The 25,491-nt window shown below is 42.8% G+C and overlaps 1 protein-coding gene across 2 annotated transcripts in view; it reads right to left on the minus strand.

The window, feature by feature from the left end:
* Positions 1-25,491, minus strand: part of FBXL13 (F-box and leucine rich repeat protein 13) — a 234,129-nt gene that overhangs the window by 152,846 nt on the left and 55,792 nt on the right. For both annotated transcript variants that reach the window (XM_077471772.1, XM_077471773.1), the window contains exons 6-7: positions 22,669-22,778; positions 306-410 (exon numbers count right to left, since the gene is read on the minus strand). In XM_077471772.1, coding sequence (XP_077327898.1) covers positions 306-410; positions 22,669-22,778 — 215 coding nt within the window. The remainder of the gene's footprint in view (positions 1-305; positions 411-22,668; positions 22,779-25,491) is intronic.

Raw genomic sequence — 25,491 nt, forward strand, 5'->3', positions numbered from 1 at the left:
GTCATATGTATTGCGAGTTGAATCACTTTCAAATTAAATCAGATTTATGATGTGCTCTGAACAATAAAAAAAGAAACCGTCTACTGCCAAATGAAGCATGCCTTATACTATGACTCACCCATACCAAACTTAACATACGTTCTTTATCAAAACAATAAAGAAATGTACAAAACATATTCAAAGAGCTTTGCAAGAAGAGATGCATGGATTAAGTCGATTTAGGTATCCAGGTGTGAACTAGCATATATAAAAGTGCATATATTGTACACAAACACTAACATCAGTGCAACTATCGATAGACTTACCTTCAGAATAGCTTTCTGTGGCAACTGTGACACGGCATCTTCACCTTCTCTCACTGTAGATGAATCAAAGTTTCCTAAATCGTCCATATCGCCCCTTTCCAATCTCTAGATAAAATAATGTGAGATATAGTATAAAGTTGAAATCAACACAAATTTTAAAGGATATGTAAACCCAATCACTAAAATATAAGCTTTAAAGTGGTTGTAAACCCTTACATACCACTTTGACCTACAGGTAAGCCTAGATTAATGCTTACCTCTAGGTCCAAGTAATATCTCCTAAACCTACACAGTTAAGGAGAAATTTTACAAAAATAGGGCAGAGCTGTCTACGGCGCAGGCGCACTGGGCAAACATGCCGTCGCTTACGTCTCCCGTGCGCATGCGCCAGAGTGACGTCATCGCTGCTCCGGCAACTCACAGCGCCAGAGCAGTGATAACCAGTAGAAGATGGAAGCTCCATGCTACAGGGGAGAGCGGTGACATCACTGGCTCCTGTGTCAGGTAAGTGACACATAATGGGGTACTATGCTACAGAGTAGCAAAGCTGTGTCTCTGTTTCCTTGTCAAAGCTATGCTCCTGCATTCTCACCCTGTTACAGGGGCTTTTGATGCAGACTACATGTGGCCATTTAAGCATCACATTATCCAGGCACCCACTTTTGTCACTATCAGGAAACTCATCCTGAGAAATGCCACATAGTCATCACTAGAGTGCATGCATGTTGATTGGACGTGGCTTTAAAGAGGTTGAAGAAGATCAACAGCACTGAGATGCAACAAAGGATGACAACCAGTAAAACAGCATTTTTTTAAAAAAGAAATTGGCAATAGTTTATAATACACAGGTGTTCATTTACTAAAACTGGAGAGTGCAAAATCTGGCAATCCCCCCAATAAAGGTTTAACCCCCTGATTGCCCCTAGAGTTAACCCTTTCACCCCCTTTTGCCAGTGTCACTAAGCGATCGTTTTTCTGATCGCTGCATTAGTGTCACTGGTGCCGCTAGGTAGCTAGTTATTTTTTTAGGTTCACCGCCAGGTTTTTATAGCATTAGGTACCCCCATATACTACCCAATAAAGGTTTTAACCCCCTGATTGCCCCTAGAGTTAACCCTTTCACCAGCGATCACCGTATAAGTGTCACTGGTGATGCTGGATAGCCAGTTAGTTATTTAGTTATTTAGGTTCCCCGTCAGGTTTTTGTATAGCGTCCGGGACCCCCATATACTACCTAATTAAGGTTTTAACCCCCTGATTGCCCCCAGGTAACCCTTTCACCCCCATTTGCCAGTGTCACTAAGCGATTGTTTTTCTGATCGCTGCATTAGTGTCACTGGTGCCACTAGGTAGCTAATTATTTTTTATGTTCACCGCCAGGTTTTTATAGCGTTAGGTACCCCCATATACTACCTAATAAAGGTTTTAACCCCCTGATTGCCCCTAGAGTTAACCCTTTCACCAGCGATCACCGTATAAGTGTTACGGGTGACTCTAGTTAGTTAGTTTGCTTTTTATAGCATCAGGGCACCCACCATTTATTACCCAATAAAGGTTTAACCCCCTGATCACCTGGCGGGTGATATCAATTAGGTTTTAGGGTCAGGGTCTGCATCGCCCCAGGCAGCGCTAGGTTAGTGCCAGTACCGCTAACACCCACGCGCAAAGCATACACCTTCCGTAGTGGTATAGAATCTGAATATATCAATATCTGACTGATCAGATCTATACTAGCGTCCCCAGCAGTTTAGGGTTCCAAAAAAACGCATTGTTAGCGGGATCAGCCCAGATACCTGCTAGCACCTGCGTTTTGCCCCTCCGCCCAGCCCAACCAAGTGCAGTATCAATTGATCACTGTCACTTACAAAACACTAAACACATAACTGCAGCATTCGCAGAGTCCGGCCTGATCCCTGCGATTGCTAACAGTTTTTTTTGGTAGTGTTTTATATTTAAATCCTGAAGGCGGTGCATGGTTTTCGGGGTCCTGTACATGGCTAGGCTCCCAAAAAGTCCCCCACATGTGGTATCCCTGTACTCAGGAGAAGCAGCAGAATTTATTTTGGAGTGTAATTTCACTTATGCCCATAGCATGTGTGAGCAATATATCATTTAATGACAACTTTGTGCAAAAAAAAAAAAAAAAAGTTTGTAATATTCCTGCAACTTGTGGCAAAATATAAAATATTTCATGGACTCAACATGCCTCTCAGTAAATAGCTTGGGGTGTCTACTTTCCAAAATGGGGTCATTTGGGGGGGTTTTGTGCTATTTTGGCATTTTATGGCCTTCGAAACTGTGATAGGTAGTAAGGAGTGATATCAAAAATTTGCACCCTTAGAAATCCTGAAGGCAGTGATTGGCTTTCGGGGTGCCGTACGCGGCTAGACTCCCAAAAAGTCCCACATATGTGGTATCTCCGTACTCAGGAGAAGCAGCAGAATATATTTTGGGGTGCAATTCCACATATAACTATGGCATGTGTGAGCAATATATCATTTAGTGACAACTTTTTGTAAACTTTTTTTTTGTGTCATTATTCAATCACTTGGGACAAAAAAAAAATATTCAATGGGCTCAACATGCCACTCAGCAATTTCCTTGGGGTGTCTACTTTCCAAAATGGGGTCATTTGGGGGGGGGGGGTTGTACTGCCCTGCCATTTTAGCACCTCAAGAATTTAGATAGGCAGTCATAAATTAAAAGCTATGTAAATTCCAGAAAATGTACTCTAGTTTGTAGACGCTATAACTTTTGCGCAAACCAATAAATATACGCTTATTGACATTTTTTTTACTAAAGATATGTGGCTGAATAAATTTTGGCCTAAATGTATGACTAAAATTTAGTTTATTCGATTTTTCTTATAACAAAAAGTAGAAAATATCTTTTTTTTTTACATTTTCAATCTTTTTCCTTTTATATCGTAAAAAATAAATATCACAGAGGCAATCAAATACCATCAAAAGAAAGCTCTATTTGTGGGAAGAAAAGGACGCAAATTTCGTTTGGGTACAACATTGCATGACCGCGCAATTACCAGTTAAAGCAGTGCAGTGCGAAATTGTAAAAAGACCTCTGGTCTTAAGTGGTTAACTAATGTGGTAATTATGGCTAAATGGAACAAATACTGCATGCGGCATTTAACTACAAATTCTTAGTGAATTGAACACTTGCACAATTGTTACCGCATGCAGTATTTTAGCGCATAGGATTAGCCGTTATTTAACTAAAAAGTGTTTGATTTACTAAACCAAACTGGCTATTCACTCTGTGAGGGAATTGTCCCTTAGCTTAGTAAATGCAGCAATGCTATGCTGACTTCCATCATCCAATAATGTGAAAGCAAGAAGTAACCTTTGTTGTCCACAATGTGTTTCTATAAGCATGTGAATGATGTGTAGCAGCTACTGATAATGTCATAAGACTTTGTGCTTTGGTTTTATGAAAACAAACATTCTTACTGTAACAGCAGAACATAATGTGAAATCATTTTTATTTTCCTTTCAGAAACTTAATACACAAACTTGCTTGTATTAGTATATGAATTTCATGGGATCTCTAGCCAGCAGGTGGACCTATCATACCTGGACTCTAAAAAACTCCATATTGGTTGACGCTTTCATCTGCTTTCCTATTCAAACACATCTTCCACACCAATGTACTCTCAACAAAATGAAACTGGAAATTGCAAGATGAAGCCTTAAGCTCTTGCTGACTGAACATGCCGAGAAGCAGGAGGCAAGGACAGCCCATTCTGAAAAGCAATACATTTGGTACCTATAATTGCAAAGCCACCAAAATGCTATACATTTTCCATCAATACCTGTCAAATCTATATGCTTCCCCTAAACAATTTCCAAAGTGCATGACACACCATCTCTTTGGCTACTTGAACCTTCTTCCCACATTGTCAGAATATTTAAGGGTAATCAAGAAACAAAAAAAATTTTGCAGCTCATGTACCAGCCAGCCTGCAACAAACCGAATTGAACCTGTCTAACAGTTAACATTAAAAAAAAGGTTTAGTTTGCACACATTTGTAAATACATGCATAAACTGCAGAGGCCACCTCACAGCACCCCAGTGTACTGCAGTCCTAACTCTATAATTTGAGAGTCTCCAAAGTTGGAGCACATATATAAAAATGGATAGATTAAGGGCAGGTATGCCTGGAGGGAGCCCACCCCTCCTTTAAGGTATAAGGATGCACTGGACACCAAGCAACAGCACAATGTGAGCGAATGAATCCAGTGTGCCCCCCGCACCAATTCACCAACTATACAAACAAATGGCAACCAGACAGTCTCCAACAAACCAAATTACCTTGTCTAACTGTTTACCTAAAAAGGTATTAAAGGGTAATCAAGAGCCCAATCACATGCTTGAAAATCCAACAGGCCTTAAGCTTAAGCCAAATTATAAAACAGGACCAGATGGTTTTGCAGCATCCTGATACAAGAAATTCTCTGACCTATTAACATCTCTTCCAGATCCCCAATGGAATCTATAAGCATGATCCCCAAACCCAACACAGCTACCACTCACTGGTTTAATTTCAGACTAATCCCTCTAATAAATATAAAGATGAAACTGTTAGCAAAAATCCTTACCACAACATTAAACACAGTAATTGATAGCTTTATTGGAAATGATTAGGTGGACTTAATTCCTATGTGTCACACCATTGTCTGAAGAGACTCAAAATTCCATGACGGCAAGGAATTACTGAAATACTCCTCTTAGACATCAGAAAGGCTTTTGACTTCATATCATAGCCTTATTTACTTTGCACCCTCCACAAACAGGGCTTTGTCCTGTACGTTATTGATGTCATGTCCACCTTGTATTATCCCCCTACACTCTTTGTTACAAGTTTGGGATTTAAGTCTGCTCTCTTTCCCATACTAAGGGGTATGAGTTAGGGCTGTTCCCTAGTCCCCCTTCTTTTTGTTATCATGACAGAGCCCCTAGCCAAAATGATAACATGACAGTCTTAATATATTTGGCCTAGAATTGCTGGGCACAATACACAAGCTATGCCTATTTGCAAATGAAACCCCGTTCTTTATTATCAATAATATCTCCACACCTCCTGCCCTCATGGACAACCTTCATAAGTTTGCCCACTCTCTCCTTCTTCAATAAACAATGCAAAGTCCAAGGCCCATAATATTTTTCTGCCATCTCCTACCATATTCCTACTTTGGCAATGTTTCAATGGTCTTCTCACAAACATACTTATCTAGGCATTCAATTAACAAACTCCTGTATACTATACACTATACATAGCCAGCTACTGCATCAGAAGGCTCTTTTGGTGGGTTAGGCCATATATAATATTTCCTGGTTTGGTAGAATAGCTGGTTTAAAAATGTCCCTTCTGCCTAAAATACTGTACATTTTTAGAGTTTTCCCAATACATGTCCCACCATATGTTCATATGTACAGTCCTACAGTCTCAAGCCAAGTAACTCATCTGACATAACCAAAAGCCCAGGATTCTACTGTGCACAGTGTTTATTTAGTAGCGGCTTAATGATACCAACTCACTAAGTTTAATGCACTAACTGAAATTACCTTGCGGGTTACCATAGAATTTTTGGAAATCAGGCCTATCAAAATAGGCATTTTGTGGCTTCCCCATAGAGGCAGTCCCAATATGCGCAAACCAATTATATCACATTCCTTTAGACGAGGGGTTTCCAACCTTTTGTCATTCCTGGGCCACATTGAAAGACGAGGAATTGTCTTGGGCCACACATAAAATACACTAACAATAAGGATAGCTTATGAGCAGAAAAAGTCAGACTGATCACAAAATAATCACTGATATTGATAATGTACGCATCTGAGTAAAAAAAATGTAATTTATTTTGTAATATTTTTTACTATAAAATTAAAAGACAGAAACATAAAACTAGTGCCATATTTGACACTGTTTTTGATACACTAATGACGCGTACACACGGTCAGACAAACCGCCGGAAAGTCCGAACGAGCGGACCTGCCCACAGACAACCGGACTTTTCTGGCAGACTAGGTCCGCCGGACTATGGCGTGAGTCCGCCGTACTTTTGAAATGAACGGACTTGCCCACACACGGAGGAAAGTCCGTACATTTTGAACGAGGCACCAGGTAGACGGGACTAGCGCAGGAGGTCAATGTCGCCGCCTCTATGGGCAAGATTGACAGGTCGCTGGCCCCAACACCTGGTATGGACTTAAAGAGGAAGCCCTACGCCGAAAAAACGGTGTTGGGGTCCCCCCAAAAGTCCATACTCATTCACATAGGGTGGGGGACTGGTATCTGGGGGCCCCCTTATTAAAGGGGGCTCCCGGATTCCGATGAGCCCCCTGCCCACAGACCCCAACAACCAATGGCCAGGGTTGTGGGGAAGAGGCCCTTGTCCTCATCAACATGGGGACAAGGTGCTTTGGGGTGGGGAGCCGCACGGCCCCCCTTCCCCAAGGCACCCCCCATGTTGAGGGCACGCGGCCTGGCACGCTCTTCCCCACCCCCTTTCCTGACCGGCCAGGCTGCGTGCTCGGATAAGGGTCAGACAATTTTTGAGTCAAAACTACTTTCTAAGTCCGCCGGACTTTTGGGAAAAAAAAGAAGGAGAAGAAGAGAAGGCGGCGATGGCGGCGACAGAAGACCGGGCCACCGCTAGTAAAAGAGCTGGAAGAAGGAGCAGAGGCCTGGCAAGAAGAACCGAAGAGGGAGACAAGACCCCCGAAGTCGGAAGAAGAGATGGCGGTGACAGAAGACCGTGCCACCAATAGTAAAAGTGCTAAAGGAAGAAAGCGGAGGCCCGGCAAGAAGAACCGAAGAGGGGGACAAGACCCCCGAAGTTGGAAGAAGACCCCCGGGCGGCGACGAAGAAGAAAGCCGGGCTCCTCCGCTAGTAAAAGAGCTAGCAGAAGATAGCAGAGGAGTCTAGCGGGAAGACCCCCCAAGACGGAAGAAGACCTCCAGAGCTGTGCAATAAATTATTTTGAAACCTTGTGTTGTGTTTTAGTTACATTTTTTTCACCATGTGAATGGGTAGGGGTACATTGTACCCCAATACTCATTCACATAGGGTGGGGGGACGGTATCTGGGGACCCCCTTATTAACGGGGGCTCCCGGATTCCGATGAGCCCCCCGCCCGCAGACCCCGACAACCAACGGCCAGGGTTGTCGGGAAGAGGCCCTTGTCCTCATCAACATGGGGACAAGGTGCTTTGCGGTGGGGGGGCTGCGCGGCGCCCCCTTTCCCCAAAGCACCCCCCCATGTTGAGGGCACATGGCCTGGTACGGCTCAGGAGGGGGGGCGCTCGCTCCTCCCCACCCCCTTTCCTGACCGGCCGGGCTGCATGCTCGGATAAGGGTCGGACAATTTTTGACTCAAAACTATTCTAAGTTTGCCGGACTTTTGGGGAAAAAAAGGAGCCCACACACGCGCGGATTGTCTGATCGTGTGTACGCGGCATAACAGATTAATATCTAGTTCAATGGATGTAACTGCAATTCTCTATGAATTCCGAAGGTGCTCATTAGATATTTTGGTTCTAAGTTTGCCTTTTGTGTGCTTAATCCTCAAAAATAGTTGCTTGCAAATAAAGGTGCTGCCGAAAACTGATGGAATGAATAAGGCATAATTTTGAAGAGTGGGATATTTTTCTTTGGGAAGAAAAAACTTATAAAAGTCCAGGAAAGAGACACTGTCAAATTCTTCTTCGCCTGCATGTGTTCACTAAGTGTAAACACATTTTTACAAAAAATTCCCCCCCCAAAAATCAAAATTTTTAGATAAGTTTACAATTTGTGTTGGGCTACATTCATTGCCACCTTGGGCCATAGGTTGGAGACCCCTGCTTTAGACTATATGACTCCATCAAATACTCTAGAGGTACAATCTCCCCCAACATTCCTTTGCCATCATATTTACACAACTCCGCATATTTTGAATCCCTGGATTCATTCACCCTTTGATCCCACTTGGATATATCTTGCTTCTTCAACTTTCAAACCACAGACGACCTTAAAACCTTTCAGAGAGAAATATGACATTCCTTCTAGTGGACTATTTTGCTATCTCCAAATTATAGATTAAATCCAGAAATTGACTAGGCCATCCCTGTCTAGATCACGATGATCTGCATAGTCCTGGCTTAAAGTGTTACTAAATCCAGGACCCTGCATTCACTATATCTGGTCTACCACAGTACACGGAACATGGAATTGCAATTATTTTAGTAAGTATAAACAGCTAAATACCCTTTCTCATCAGCAGTGTATAGAAGTCTTGTGATTTACCATATATCAGTTCCTGGTAAGGCTTCTAGGAGGAGTTTGCATACTGCACTGAGCTGCAGGGCCCCTGACCCTCTGTCTGGACATGTCAGAAAAAGAAAAAACTCTCTAGTAACACACACCAATCTGAGCATATGCAGTCTGACTCCAAAGGCTCTGTCTTATCTGGACTTGTCCAAGGGGACAGTGCAGTGAGGGGAGGATTTGTGCATACAAGATCAAGCAGCCTTTTTGCACAATGCAGAGGATAAACCCCTTAGGTTCAACAGTGAGTATAACCAGCATTATTTACTGCATATACTGACTGATTTTACTTTTGTGTGTCTCGTAACACTTTAAATTCTCCTCTCTACTCGTCTCTGCTAATTCTCTCCCCTAATCTTACTCCTTTGTATATGGGAAGATGGGAACAAGATCTTGGTATCTCCTGGGATGAAGGTGTATGGAAACTGAAGGTGAAGGTGTATGTGGCTGAATGCTACATATTGTTTTGCAAACATCAGTGCAAACTAAATGAACTTCAAGCCACTTTCCACATAGTATTGGTCCCTGCCTGTATTGCTACTTATGTGCCAAACTATTCCCCTATGTTTTTTTGGGTATTGAAGACAGGTAGTTACCTATACATAGGGTGGCAGTGCCCAACCATCTTCAAGCTCTGGAATTGGGTTTTATCAGTGAGATGGATTTTTATATCATTATAGTCTATTGTCAAAGATAAAAACACAGCAAAACTGAGCAACACCATGGCGAAATTTGACATCATATGGGTCCCATGCCATGGGTGAATCCTTTCTTATCACCTAATATTGATCAGTGGCTTTTTCCCTTAAAATAACTCAGCAATAGAGACCAAGCAGGTTTTGTGCCCCTCTGTGAACCACATGATAATGCCATCTGGGTGGTGAACTTGATCCATGCAGCCAGGTCCTTGAATCCGGCCTCTTCTCTCGCTGTCTACGGACGCAGAGAAAGCCTTCAACTGGGTAAATTAGATCTTCATGCGAGCCATGTTGGTCTCCGGTCCTCTGCTGAGTTGGATACTGTCCCTCTATTTGAACCCCACGGCTGCGGTCAAGATCAATGAGACAAGATGCGACTTTTTTTAACATTCATAACGTCACACGACAGGGATGCCTCCTATCCCCTTTGATTTTTATTTGCATCTTAGAGCCTTTCCTGTGTACAGTTAGGGCGTACTCTGCTGTTTCCGGCTTTCAAAAAGCTTTTGGGACGCAAAAGGTTACCACATTTACAGATGACTTGATGGATCCACTTACCTCCCTTCTGAAACTGCTCCAGTCCTTGCAGGAGTACGGTGCCCTCTCCTTTTTTCAAATTAATTTATCCAATTCATCTGTTCTAAATATTACAGGGGAAAAAGACATGATCAAATCACTACGCCCGGTGTTCTCCTTGCACTGGGCAACTGATTCGACTAGCTACTTGGGTGTCGATGTCACTCCTGACCTCTCCACTCTGTACTCGCCAAATTTCATACCATTACTTACCCGTCTTAAAGCAGACCTTCTTCATTAGCATTCACTCACATTAACGTGGTTTGGTCATTGCAATGCCCTCAAGATGACATTATTGCCCAGGGTGTTGTATTTGCTGCAAGCACTTCCCATCCGCCTTCCTCCAGTGCTTTTTAAACAGGTAAACTCAATGTTTAGAGATTTCATCTGGTCCTATCGCTAGTCTCGCATTAGGCTGCAACTTCTCCATCTGGCAAAGCATAGGAGAGGAGTGGGTCTCCTACATGTGAAAACCTACTACAGAGCAGCACACCTGACCAGGTTGATGGACTGGCACTGTCATTCAGAGGCGAAACATTGGGTGGCCATAGAGATGGAGGACTCTGATGACACAGCCAAGAGCTGGCCGTGGATATCATCACCTCTCCCAAAGGCCTTAACTGAACACCTTACACTGGGTAGCACTCTTCTGGTGGCCAGGGATGCATTTAGACATACTTAAGTGTCACCACCGCCTTCTTTTATGGTACCAGTACTGAGCAACCCAGAATTCCCACCCGGGATCCAGAATCCCCATTTCCAGCATCTAGTCATGAGTGGATGCCTTTGTGACTTTGTGGGCTCTGATGGCCAACTCACCACCTTTGCAGGGCTGTCTGCCACAGATCCTCTGTTGGAATTCTGGAGTGGTTTCCTGTTACGCAACATTCTGCATGGGTGCTTACGGAAACTGGGTGCCTCTCTTCAACTCACGGAATTGGAACATATCTGTCGTCGGGGGAAACCGGTACTCCATAGCCTCTCAATAATATATGCCTCTTTGACTCGACCGGTGGATGGGTATGTTCCACCCTTCCTAACCAAATGAGAGTCAGACTTAGGCACCCAGTTTACTGGCTCTGAGGAGAAGATCCTCCATTTTGCCCAACAGTCCTCTATAGCCACTAGGATACAGGAGACATGTTACAAGATTTTGACCAGATGAAACAGATTGCCTACCACTTTGCATTGTTTCTTCCCTCAGGTTACCAGTGTATGCTGGTGTTGTGGAAGTGCTGAGGGAACGATTCTGCATATTTTCTGGGACTGTCCTAAACTTGGACCCTTTTGGCGTAAGGTGATCTGCACAGTCAAGCACCTGACAAATGTTGACCTGGAAGGGAACCCTGCAGCCTGTCTGCTTCACCTTTCAGAAAGACAGATCAAGAAATATAAGGCCTCTCTCACAATCCAGCTGCTGATTATGGCTAGGGCATGCATTCCCCTTTGCTGGAGATCAGAAAACCCCCATCAAAACCTCTGTGGTTCTCTAAAGTGAACAAATCGAGAGACATGGAGGATCTCACCGTTACTTTGCATAACTGGGAGGAGACCTTTCCGAGAGACCTGGCGACCCTGGAACCATTTTGTGTACACTGATGCCTATCTTCAGGGGGTGGCACAACCAAGCTAACCTCCTGGATTCAACTCTACTCCCTGGGTGAGAGGCCCTCTCTGCATCCCTCCCTTTCCTCCACCTACATCCCACTTTTCTTGCTCTGGGGACATCTAATCCCAACATCCTTTCCCCCTCTGGCTGCCCCCCCCCATCTCTATCTCCCGGATTGAGTGATGGGATATGCTTTTCAAATATGGTGTATATCCCTGTCTACATTCCACTTTTTATATTGCCCCATCTCTGAGTTAGGCAGGCCTTAGGGAAGTACTATTTCCCGCTAAGTTAATAAAAAAGTTCCAATCTAAGGTACTTCACTTTATTATATTTTATTTTACTGTTTCATGCATCAAAGTATATATGTTGTTTAGGTCCTTAATATAAATGCGTGTTGGGCCTCCCAACTGTAATTGTTTTTAGGACCATTTATTCTGTGCAATGCTGGGCCTGTTGTTGCATGACTTGGCCTTTGAGACCCTCTCTGTATTTGATTATGATATTGTAAACATTGCTTTCTTTGGCTTTTGTATGTAACTTTCTTTGGAAAATAAATAAATTATAAAAAAAAAAGAACTCAGCGATTATCCATTGGGTGCTCTCCTTCCAGGCTGTCAACTGGAAGTAACCACCACTGCCGATCCCTAAATCCACTGTGCGGTCTGTTATTTCATAGAACACACCTCCAAGCAGTTCATACACCTTACTCTATATCCCTGCAGCAACAGATATCTGAATTATAGCTCCACTTGTGTGGGAAAAACTAAACCAATGTCCTTTTTTGTACTTTATGTCTGCTACTTTAGTTGCATTTGCAGATATATAGGGCAATATGCCTTGGCTGTATGTTATTGTTGTTATTGCGTACATGAAAAACATTTTGAAAATCTCAATAAACCTTTCTGGATCCATTAACATTATTTCTGCCAAGGAACCACCTACTGTATGCCCTAAACAAACACACAAAGGAAAACAATAGAAGCAGTATCTTCAACAAAACACTCATATGCAATATTAAAGTGAACTTCACTTTCCCAATCAACATTGATTATTTTTAATCATCATGCTGATAGCATTAGTAAATAGATAGGAGAGTATATTGTATTTGCTTGTTTTAAATGTCTCCTGCATACATGCTTGAACGAAGGACAGATGGATTCCAGGAAGAAAATGCTACATGAATCATTGCCCTTACTCAAAGTGGCCAGGGAAAAATGCCGAGGGGGGGGGGGGGGTGATTTTCAAAGAGATTTCTCAACAAAATAAAGCACAGAGATATGGATGGATGGTGTTTTTTTCATATTTAAATGGTTAAGCACGATGGATGCAAAATGAACAATTAGAGCATGTAGCAGTAACAATGCCAAAACAATTTTATAACTAATGACTTTTCAGGAAATGTTATATTAAACCAAGATGTTGAATTGGAAAAATCGAAATTTATACTGCAGCAGAGCCCAGATTATAAGGCAGCATTTCAAAGATCATTGACTTGTTCTTTCTCCAACAGGCCCACACTGTTTGCCTCATATCCCCAGAAGAATAAGGAGTTCTAACACTGAAAAAATTATGCAACGGCACCTGGTTGAAATTACCACAACGGACCTTTGAAATGCTCACTTGAAATTTCTGATCCATTAATCTCCACTGGTACTGCACTGCAATGTGTGCTAGCTGGTAATGTGTCACAACATCACATACTGGAATAGAAGAAGTGATAGCTGAGGACATTACATCTAAAGTTATCATCCAAAAAACAGCTGGTTTGGTGTCTGCTAAATCATTTTTCTTTTCCGCTTTTTATTTACAGAACCTATAAATATTTGTATTAAGCTTGATCTCCTAATCCAGAAATAATGTTGTGATGAATAAAAAAACAAGTGATAAAATGCTGTGCTTAAAAATAAACTATAGCATCACTGACTCAATAGGGCTGAGAAGTGCTGTTAGAAAGGCAAAAGGTCTTATTACTGTTAAATCATCTATTTATTAATAAAAAATAAAAATACAAATATGCAGAAGTAGAAGTCCTAACAAGTGTCCAGGCAGAGGTGGGCCTGCAACACTGAACATTAAACACACTATGAGCTATGATAGCTTTGCTCATGTACGATGTTCCAAATTTCAGGTTTTCACCGATCACACTTCATAATCATAACTAACATGGACAAACAACACAAACAAGTAGTGTTGTGTACACATGGAGACTTCGTACAGCATGACCTTTTCCAGTATAAGTTATAGCCACTACTTATTGGAGGGATGAAGGAGTTGGCTTAACTTCAAACATAACTCCTCAGCAAAACTTAACTTCAGTCAATCGCCCTTCTTTTTATTGTTCAACCCTAATGACCATGGATCTTTGTGGTCACACAGCTGTGCACACCATCAATGCCATCAAAAATAACTTAACATTAAGCATTTTCTGCCATTGGAAAATAGAGATTGCACCCCAATGATGTGACTTCCTTCAGATAATTGTGTTCAAATAATGCAATTCCCCACCTTAAGACTGCCCCTCCAATGCATTTCACCAATCAGGGTTTAGCCACAAAGAACACGAATTAACCCCGATGGTTAATTAACCTTTTGAAAATTATCTATCTGCCTACTTTGTTATATTTTTTTAGAAACACGCCTATGTGTATACCTAAATAATTTTTCCGTAAACTACATGGCATTGTTAGGTCCTTCATTTCGGCTGGCAAGGCCGCCACAGAAACTTAACCCAAGTGTATTTCAGCCTTACTGACTTTTTGGGTTACCCCTACCTTATAATGCTTCGGAGCACTCCTCTCCTTAATTAATGTCTCTCCCAAGGGGGCCTTTCCCTTCCAGACTTTTGTCTCTACAATTGGACTCACATCTGCAGCACCATAGCAACTGCAGATCAGAGGCTAAAAGGGCATCTTCCTTGACTGCAAAGGATGGCAGGGTCTCCCAAGGGGGCCTTTCCCTCCCAGACTTTTGCACAGCCCTTTGAATGTAACGGCCGTATGAATGAAGCCTGTTTTAGAAAACAGTTACATTTATGGGTTTAGTTCTGCTTTAAAACATAAAGCTACATAGGTGGCTAAGTATAATTGATTTTGCTGTTTTTATCATTACAGAGCCCCTACCTACTTCGCCAAAGATTATTTGGAGGCGTGATAGGCTTCCCTGAAATGGCTGGTATTATAACTGATCACATCTGCAGCACCATGGCAACTGCAGATCAGAGGCTAAAAGGGCAGCTTCCTTGGCTGCAAAGGATGGCAGGGTCTCCCAAGGGGGCCTTTCCCTTCCAGACTTTTGTCTCTACAATTTGTCTGCAGTATCAGTTACGGCTCGGTGATGGTTCTTGCAATCAAGGGATAACCTTGCGGTTACGCTGGAGGTGGCTATAGTTGGCTGTTATGCTACCCTTAGCAACATAGTCTTCCGTGGCTTACAAGCGAACCTTACTCTCACTTGTTAGATGAGAAATACCATCATAGTATGGCATGTAGCAAGGGCACAGTATCACAGACGACACATGGTTTCTCCTCATGTCCCCTCTGGGCTAACCCCAGCCTACCATACCTGGTTATGCTACCTGATCTCCAACTGTGGGCTTCTCAAGGAATAGTGGGGCTTAAACATATCATATCTGCAACTCAGACAAGTGGTTACTATGCAATTCTCTAATGCTATCATCCTTGAATCTGATCCCTTGGAGCGTCTTTTGACTTCCAGGTCTTTGGGTAGCCTTTGTCATAATTGTATCTTCGTCTCTCTCCATTGACTAAATTATTTTCGAAATGGCAGGCTGACATACGTGATTTGACTAAGGAAGACTGGGATACCTGTGTAGCCCATTATATCACCAACATGGTTTCGGCCAGGGACAGATTTGTGCAGGTTCAATTCCATCACAAAGCTTATTAGACCCCTGCCCGGCTGGCTGGCATATATACCACAGTTAGTCCTCTGTGCACTAGACGTTAGCAGATTGAAGGTACCTTCTATCATATTATGTGGACCTGCCCCAAACTTAAGGCATATTAGGAATCTATTCTGAATGCTATTAATGATACCTATGATTTGCTACTTTCTTTGGATACTGGGGTGTTTCTATTTTTAGGGTGCTAGGATAGTGGAGAGCTCAACCGTTATGTTAAATCGTTTTTCTTTTTGCCTCTTTCTATGTTCGACGGGAAATCCTTCTTAAAAGAAAGTAATCTTTGCCTCCTACTGTGGTGTCCTGCCATTAATGTTGTGCTGCCTCTGTACAAACTCACTTATACAAACTGTAACTGTCCTAAGAAAATTTGACAAGATATGGATGACTAGGATAGATTCCTGGGGAAGTGATTTGGATGCTGCCTAACGTTTATGGCAATTTTGAGGCTGCTCCTCCTTACCTGGTTTGGGTCCCTTCTCTCCCACCCCTTCCTTTTCCCCTTTCCTTTCCCTCGTCCCTTTCTTGCCTTTTTTACTCTTGCTGTTTCTAGGTTGGAGATATCAGGGAAATAGGAATTTTTGTGGCTGTGGCTCGATGTATGAGGATTGTTATCCACATTTATGCATTTATGTGCTCATTTGATTCACTTTTGCTGAATTTAACTTCTGCTTTACCATTTTGGATGTATTCACCCCATGCACTGTACTGATTATTCCATTCTTGTGACTACTGGTCCCTGTTTCTCAACTGCATCATTGCATTGAACCCTCTTTTTCCTAAATAAACAAAAAAAAATCTGATGTTTGAAACACATTCGTTGAACAGTCTCTAGGTAGGGATTTGCAGCATTCATCATTTGAATACATTTTTCTGAAGGAAGTAACATCACTGGGGTGCAGTCTCTGTTCAATGGTGTTTGCATGGAGTGGAAACAGGCTCCACTGACCAACCTCCAGCAAGTCAACAGTGAAGAAACATGGCTTGCATTTGAGCAGTGAGGGTTTTAACATTAGGTATTTTATATTTGGTAAGCATTAATTTTTTATATTTTCTCCTTTAAGTGCCCTTTCAGACCGGGAGAACATGGTGTTTCAAGCACACTGGGTGTCATGGTTATGCAGTGATCTTCCTGTTTGCTTACCTCCCCTCATGTGTTCAGACTAAGAGGCCAGCCACTTCCACCTGGTGGTGTTTATAACCTCTCCTCTAAGCATGGCTCCACCCCAGGCCCTATCAGGGAACCTTATATTAACCTGTGCACTGCAAGGCAACAGTGCTGATCAACCATTGTGTATTCCTTTGTGTGTTTAGCTTCCTGTTACCTGCCGTGTGCTCTTCTGTTGTTCCGTTACCGACTTTGGCATGTCTTTGACTATCCCTGTTTGCCTGTGATCCTGACCTTTTGGCGTGTCCCTGACTATTCCTGTCTGCTTGTGGCCCGACCTTGGCCTTGTCCCTCACCATCCCTATCCTCCTGTTGCCTACTGTGGGTGTGAGCTGGGGGACCCTGTGGGTCACGACCTGGAGCCCATTGCAGCCAAGTCCATCCTCACCACTCGAGGCTCTGGTGAACACCTGCTGGCTCTTAGACTCCGCGCCCCAGGGAATCTTACGCTCTAACCCCGGTGGGACCTGTCTCCCGTCCGCAGCAGTCAGCCGTAGGGTCCACAACCTTGCGGTGCACTCCTGATCCCTGCGGTGTGCATCTGTCACCTCGCCTTTAGGTGACCTGACAGTTTGATCAGCCATGGACCCTGCTGATGTGCCGCTTCCTGCAGATGATCCATTGCAGAGCTTAGTTTGCAGACTTGAGACCCAAGAATCACATCAGACCCAGGTGATGTGATTCCTTCAGGATTTGGCATCCCGTGTTGAACAGGTTCAGGCCTCATTAGGACCCCCGGTTCAACAACCTCAACCGCTATCTGCCGCTGCACCTATCGCATCAGTCGCAGCCACACATTCTTTACAACTACCAGCTCCGGCCCGTTTCTCTGGGGACTCCAAGGCTTGCAGGGGGTTCCTTAGCCAGTGCACAATTCATTTTGAACTTCAGCCCCAAAACTTCCTGTCCGATCGGGCAAAAGTTGCATATATCATATCCCTCCTGTCCAGCGAGGCGTTAGCTTGGGCTGCCCCTCTGTGGGAACTGAATGATCCAGTGGTTTCTAGCCTGTCTGATTTCTTGAAACTTTTTCGGAATATCTTCGAGGAACCGGGTCGTGTCTCCTCAGCGGCTAGCGCTCTTTTACGTCTCCGTCAAGAGTCGGCGTCTGTGGGACAGTATGCTCTTCAGTTCCGTATCCTCACAGCTGAATTAAGCTGGAATAATGAGGCCCTAGTTGCAACCTTTTTACATGGCCTCTCTGATAGAGTGAAGGATGAATTAGCAGGAAGATCCCTTCCTGCTGATCTGGACAGTGTCATCACCTTGTGTAACCAGATCGATATTCGCTTTCAGGAGAGGGCCCTGAAAAAATACGCCAGCACTCCCCGTTCTTTAGGCAGCCTGAGCCCCCAGTCCCTTCTCTTCAATCCGAGGAGCACCCCCTGCCTACCGAGGAACCTATGCAGTTGGGCTGGACTAAGTTATCTCCCGAAGAACGTGCTAGGCACAGAACTCTGGGCCTATGTCTCTATTGTGGGGCCAAAGGTCATTTCCGTGACACTTGTTCTCTTCGTCCGGAAAAACGCTCAGGGCTAATACATCTGGAAGTTGGAGTATTAGACCCTGAAATATCACCTTCACCTTCTCGTCTTCTCCTTTCTGTGTTGCTTAATGTCGGTGCGCCCTCTCGATCGGTCTCAGCACATCTGGATTCCAGAGCCGCTGCCAATTTCATGGATTGGGAAACTACATCCTCCATGAGACTTACCCTTTTGCCCCTTACAACACCATTGGTGGTCTTGGCGATTGATGGCACGGTTCTCCCAGGGGGCCCTATCTGCTTTCAGACTCTTCCTGTTAAGATGTCAGTAGGGACACTTCACCAGGAGTGGATAGACTTCCTTGTCTTACCTAAGGCTTCATCTCCTATCATATTAGGTCTTCCTTGGTTACGGCTCCATTCTCCACACGTTGACTGGTCTGCTGGACAGATCCTGGCTTGGGGTTCCTCCTGTTCCTCTTCCTGCCTACTCAAGGGTACCCCAAAGGAGAAACTTGCCGTTACCACCATCCCAGTATCGTCTGCTCTTCCCACTGTATATAGCAATCTCTGGGATGCGTCCTGCAATAGTCGGACTGATGCACTCTCTAGGTCATGTGGTACTCTGGGTGAGGGGCCCACCTATGAACCTGAGTCGATCATTCACTCCAGTTCGCATAACCATTTACCTTTGCCTGTCCCTAATCTCCCTTGGACGCAGAGCCAGGCTAACTTGTCTGCAAGTTCCACAGTTGCTATGCCCTGTGATGCGATTGAGATGGTCGCTACACCTGACAATACTATTCAGTCGACCTCTGCACCAGTTATGTCAGTCCAGCCCATGCCCAATGAGCTTCCTGCTTCTTGTTCAGCACCTTCGGTGACCTGGCCTCACCCTACTGCTACTATGTCCGTTCAAACCCGTTTAAGCCCCTGTACAAAAGGTCGGAGATTTCGACAACCAAATCCATTGGATTTTGTCCGTCGGATCTTGTCCGAAACTGTTGCATACACACGGTCGGACAAAGTTGTTGAAAAATCCAATCTTTCAGAACGTGATGACGTAATTTCGTTATGATGGGACTACATTCAGGCTAGTAGCCAATAGCTATGATTTAGGAATTTGATCTGAGCATGCGTGGCACTTGGTCCGATCAGAATTTTTATGAAAAATATATATATATATAAATATATATATATATATGGCTTTCTCAGATTTGCAGAGTTGGAGATTGTGATGTCAACTGCCCACCCTCAGCCAATCAGAGGAGTCTTTATATTAATTCATATAAATACAAAGATTCCTGTCAATGGCTGGGCAGTGCTTTTGATTTTTTTTTACCAGGAACAAGATGGGAAGTACTCGTACAGATGCCGAAATACAGCACGGTATACAATATGTAGCATATACTACATACAGTTTACACAGTACACACAGTCACTGCATCAATTAGTGAAATAAATAGTGTGTTTGGGCCAGCTTGGACTAAACCTTTCTATCCTTTACAGCCAAAGAAGCTGCCATCTTAGCCTCTGTTTGATCTGTGTTTGCTTTAATGCTGCAAATGTGATCAGTTATGACAGCAGCCATTTGATGGCGTGACAGTTTGGTTCAGAAAAAAGGCAGCTATAACAGTTACCATTCATGGCATGCCTTATTATTATTATTATAATACAAGATTATTGTTTTTTTCCATAAAGTTTTTTATTAGAGAACATGAAACATGTAAATACAACTTTTACATAAGCATTCAGTATGCAAAAGAAGAGAAAAATACAAACTTGGGTACATTTTGTATGAGCATTATCCCATATGTTTAAGAACAGGAACTTGGTCATCTTATGCATGTAAGAAGATAGGGTATGTAATTATGGGTGATAACATATTATTAGAGCTGTTATTATTCTCTGTATTGACTTAAGTCGTTAGTTTCCTTACTTGACTATAGATTGGTACCATCTATCCTTGGTTTAACAAAAGAAAGGGTAGGGGGGGGGAAGGGAGAGGTAAGGGAGGTTTGTTAAGCGGTGGGGGTGGATGGGGGAAGGGAATCTTTGGATCTCCCTCTTTTTTTTTCTTTTCCTTTTGGTTCAGGTTGTTAGTTGTAATGTCGGTTTGAGTTATGGGCGTTATGTTCGTTTTGTGGATGTGCTGGTGTGTGGGCCCCTCAATCCCCTTAGGGATGCATGAGAGACCAGTGTAGGTAACTTCTAGAGAAGTGCTTGTTAGGTTTTTATTATAGCCAGGTTCTGGTGTAAACGGTCGGTCGTAGGGTATTCAGCAGAGCTTTTAAAGCGTTGCCAACTGTACTGTGGATGTGAATTTGGATATTTTTTCTTGGGAGATGCTGATAAGCTCTTTGATTTTTTTCTATGTTATTTAGTCTGTTGCACCACTCCTCTTTCGTTGGGGCTGAAGGAGATCTCCAGCAGCACGGAATGCATTGTCTGGCAGCATTTATCATGAACATGGTTAGTGATTTGAAATATTTCTTCTTGGGTATGTTTGTGTGGTGGAGCAAGTAAACAGCAGGTGTGAATTCTATTTTATTTGAAGTAATTGAAGTAATGATGTTATGTACTGTCTGCCAAAATTTTTGTATCACAGGGCATGACCACCATATGTGGAGCATTGTTCCTTCCTCTGCGTCGCATCGCCAGCACTTGCTGGGGATGGAATTTGAAAATTTGTGGAGAAGTGTTGGTGTTCTAAACCACCTTGTGATGATTTTATATCCACATTCTTGTGTGGCTACAGGAGCCCTTGTGGATATACAAGCATAAAAGTTAATAAAAGGTTTTCATAACACCAACAGTTTGCACAGCCCTTTGAATGTAAGGCTTCATTCACATGGCCGTAATGGCCGTGTGAATGAAGCCTGTTTTAGAAAACAGTTACACTTATGGGTTTAGTTCTGCTTTATAACATAAAGCTACATAGGTGGCTAACTATAATTGATGTTGCTGTTTTTATCATTACAGTGCACCTACCTACTTTGCCAAAGATTATTTGGAGGCGTGATAGGCTTCCCTGAAATGGCTGGCATTATAACTGGCAATGGCAACTGCAGATCAGAGACTTAAAGGGCAGCTTCCTTGGCTGTAAAGGATGGGAAGATTTAGTTCCATTTTCGATTCCAGCATTAATGCAAACATTCTGGAATATCCACAGTATGATTTACATAGTAATAGCATAGTGAACAAAGAAGAAAAAAATAAGGAGGGGTATGTCCCTAAACTCAATATTTACAACAGGTTTCGTCATCAATTAAGACTACCCTTATCATGCAACCTAAACCCATGTTGACACACTTCTATTATATTCTCGAGCCCCTGCAGTCTAGGGATTGTTGCTTATCCAGAGGCGCTAGAATATAATTATCACTGTATGTCTCCATGAGACCTGGTTGATTTAGTTGAGTTCAGGATACGCTCGAAAGTGCAAGCCCTCTCCTCTGAGGGTAGAAGGACACACTTTCTTCCGCTGTTATAAAGGTGTATGTCCTGAGGTTGTTCAACACTGGAATAAAAGAACTAGGTGAGAGAAAGGAAAGGGAAAAAAAGAGAGGCTATGATTAAGTGAAATGTAAGGAAAAGGAAGGGAAGGGAAGGGAAGGACTCCATTCTCCAGCCTATGCCCACCCAAAGGTGTGGTACAGTCTGGGGATCAATTGTCAGGTATCTGAACCATGGACCCCAGATTTTCCCAAACACCTTCATTTTGTCATTTAAGATTGCAGATAACCATTCATTTACCATAAGCCAGGAAAGCTTGTGCTTAAACTGCTCAAATGGTATAACAGCCGACTTCCAATTTATGGCTATGGTAATTTTAGCGGATACAAATATGAAAGTAAGGAATCGCCTGATTTTTCTAGGCTTCCTCCAAGTGGCATCCTAGCAGAGCGTGTTTTGGAGACTTAGATATAGATATAGACCCTGATCCAAAATCACCTCACGTTAGGGCACTGCCACCATATGTGGTACGCTGTCCCTTCCTGACTGCAGTCAGTTTCACTTCAATATTGTAGGATCCAATGTCCAGTTTACAAACCACCTTATCATTATACTATACATTCATATGGTATTTATATATTTCCTAGCACTTTCTATACCATATTAGACTGTCCCTGTCATTCAGCCCTGGTTGTCCAAACCACAATTTCACACATTCCAGGCTAAAAAAAAAAAAAAAAAAAACAACAACATTTGGAAGGTGGGATGATATGGTAGCATTAGAAGAAAATTTCCAACAGATTCTGCAGGGCATGCAAAAGCTCTTTAAAAATTATATTCCAACAAAATCCCCAACTACAGAACTCATTCTCGTTTTTGGCTTACAATTACTATGACATTAGTTGTGCTACATTTAATGATATTGTACAGCAATAAAAAGGCCACTCTGGCCTTACCAAAGAAAGCTTTGTTGATGGAAAAGTTTTAGCCATGTTTACATTTTCAAGTAACAGTAAAAACATGTGGTGTATTTTTAGATCTCAGATAAGAATTACAAGTCCACTATTTCACGTCTCTAAATTAATTTCAGACGCTGTCAACATTACAAGGGCTTGGCTTACACATACCTCAAAGTACTCCCTCTTCTTTTTAGAGTCCTGAGTTTCAGCGTTCCAGGCTTTCAAGATCTTTTTCAGGAAGGAATCATCAAACACTTTCTGGATCCTGGTGGCAGCCTCTAGGGAAAATGTTTGTAACAATCTTTTATTTTACGTACGTTTTCTATCTTTGGTGTTTAAACATTTTATAAAATACATTCCTTTTGATAAAATGTTTGTAACAAATTAAATGAGAAAATATATATGCTTTGAGAAGCAGCAGTCATTGCCAATAACTAGTGTAAATAGTACAATTCTTATAAAATGATTGTGCTATCTGCCCATCACTCATGAATCCTCCACATTTCCTGTATTCTCATGGTGTGTCTGAAGTAGAAGCAAAAGCCACACGGGAGTGAAAAATTTCCAATTGGCCTTGCCTTCATTGCTCTCCAATAAGAGATTGAGACATCTGGGGCGACCAGGTCATCCCATCTTCCCTCTCTGACAAAATATAAAGCATACGCTTTTACCTCTCATTTCTCTATTATGACTTTACTAGTTGTAGTGCCTGACCCCAAATTCATCCCACAACTTAACATTAAAATGTCCCTTTCTGTCTAGTGTTAATTGTCATCCTTGATCCATACTGCTCACATAGATAGCTGTTTCTCTAGCTGTTTACTCTGCATGATTCCTAGTCCCTGTGGACTTTGGTGGTAACCCAGTTACCCATTGTGGATCCCTGCCCACTCTAACCATTAATCTAGGGGCTCAGTATAGGTGGAACCACACCTTCGGTTCATATATTTTATAGCGCTCCTCTTGCGCTGGGCATTTTTGAGGCTCTCTTACCCTTCATTCCCTTACTTAATTTAATGCCCATAATGACTGGCCAGACTTCTCTATGTGTGCCTATACCCTCTTGCTTCTAAACTACTTTATCTAGCAGATGTACTACATAAACCTGTGAACAGCACTATTCTTCCCTTTCTTATCTATAACACTCCGATGGACAGTAGACAGTGACAACATAACCTATAACCAACAATCAATACAGTTCGATTAAGGGGAATAGGTACCCTTTGTCCCAAAAATGCATTACCGATCGAGGAAGTTTGATAATTCAAATGTAAGCAAAAGGCTTACCTCAGCCGGCTGATTATCAGAAATTCCTGGATCGTCTCAAGCTCCTCATTTCGGATACTCAGGGTCACCTGTAAATCCTCCTCCTAGGCAAAGCTCGCTACCTGACCTGGACATTTTATAGATAGGAAACTCCTATCCTCATATTGATTAGTGGTTCCAAATTAATAAGAACTACTGCAGTAGACAGACACAAAAGATACGCTCAGCATCTTTCCAAATAACTGTTCTGTATTATTTTGACGCAATTGAAGGTTTTTTTACACATGATTACGTAGGTATCACATTAATATTACAATTGTACATTTATGGTAACAAGGGGCGTTACAAAGGCAGGCTAATTCTAAGGACTCGAAAGAATGCAAACATGTACTGAAAACATTATTAGTGCCGTGTGCACAGTGAGGGCAGTCTGCCATACATACAAAATAGAATACAATTATATATTATATACAGAACTTACAAAATTTCCTTAACAAGTGTAATTGTAGGAAGATAAAAAAGATCTTGATTCAATCCAGTTACAGATTACAGGCATACCCCACTTTTAAGTACTAAAGCTGGAAAGTGCAAAATCAGGCTCACTTCTGCATAGAAACCAATGAGCTTCCAGGTTTTATTACCAAAGCTTAATTGAACAATCTGGGGTTAGAAGCTCATTGGTTTCTATGCAGAAGGGAGCCTGATTTTGCACTTTCCAGCTTCAGTAAATAAACCCCATTGTGTACTTAAAAGTGGGGTATGCCTGTAATACAAACATGCTTAAAGTGATACTAAACAATATCCTTATTCTCCAAAAGCATCATTGTTTAAAGTGGGTCTTCATTCAATTCCTGCTTACCTGGTTGTGGGTCCTGCACAGTTAAGATACTCACCCACGCAGAGGATCCAGCATTGTCCTGCTGAGATCCTCTTATCCTCTGCCCCCACTCGGTCCTGTGCTGCTATCTTCTAATGCAGAGGTCTTTAAACTTTCTAAACAAAGGGTCAGTTTACTGTCCTTCAGACTTAAGTGGGCCAGGACCGTGGCTATTGGGAGTAGAAAGTGTCATTGGGAGGAATTGTGCCCCATTATTGATGCGTCATTGTTAGTATCAGTGGATGAAATAGTGCCCCAGGGCCAGATAAAAGCAAGCAAGGGGCCTCATCTGGCACCTGGGCCGCAGTGGGGAGACCACTGTTCTAGTGTGATGTCATGGGGTAGCTGCCGACTCTTCTGGGTTCAACCAGCAGCTCTCCCGATGATGAGTCCCTAGGCCCATCCCCCTCATCCTATCTCAATAAAGAGCTATGCCTCCTGGGATATGTGCATACAGTACTTATCCCAGGAGGCACAGGGAGCACAGTGCACATTTCTTGTTTAGGGCAATGATGTGCACTGTGCTCCCGGGCTAGAGATTTTTTATTTAAGTAAAAGGGTACTATCTGCACAGTAGAGGAGGGGTGGGTGAAGAGAAGGTAACATCAAATTGAGAGTGAAGATCACACTTTAATGGTCCTGTAATTTATTTTTGATGAAATTGTCTCTTAGGCCCCTTTCACACATGCGGACGATATGTCCGTATTTCATCCATCCGTTTGCGGATGAAATACGGGCATACATTCATTCCTATGGGATAGCAGGTGTCTGCGGATGAACATCCGCAGACACCCGATATCGTCCGCCTCCGCTACTGTCCGATTCTGCAGACGGAGGAAAATCCTATT

The sequence above is a fragment of the Lithobates pipiens genome, unplaced genomic scaffold (genome assembly GCF_037356315.1).
Source record: "Lithobates pipiens isolate NorthernLeopardFrog02 unplaced genomic scaffold, aLitPip1_a1.2 Scaffold_8, whole genome shotgun sequence".
In the NCBI taxonomy this organism is placed as follows: Eukaryota; Metazoa; Chordata; class Amphibia; order Anura; family Ranidae; genus Lithobates; species Lithobates pipiens.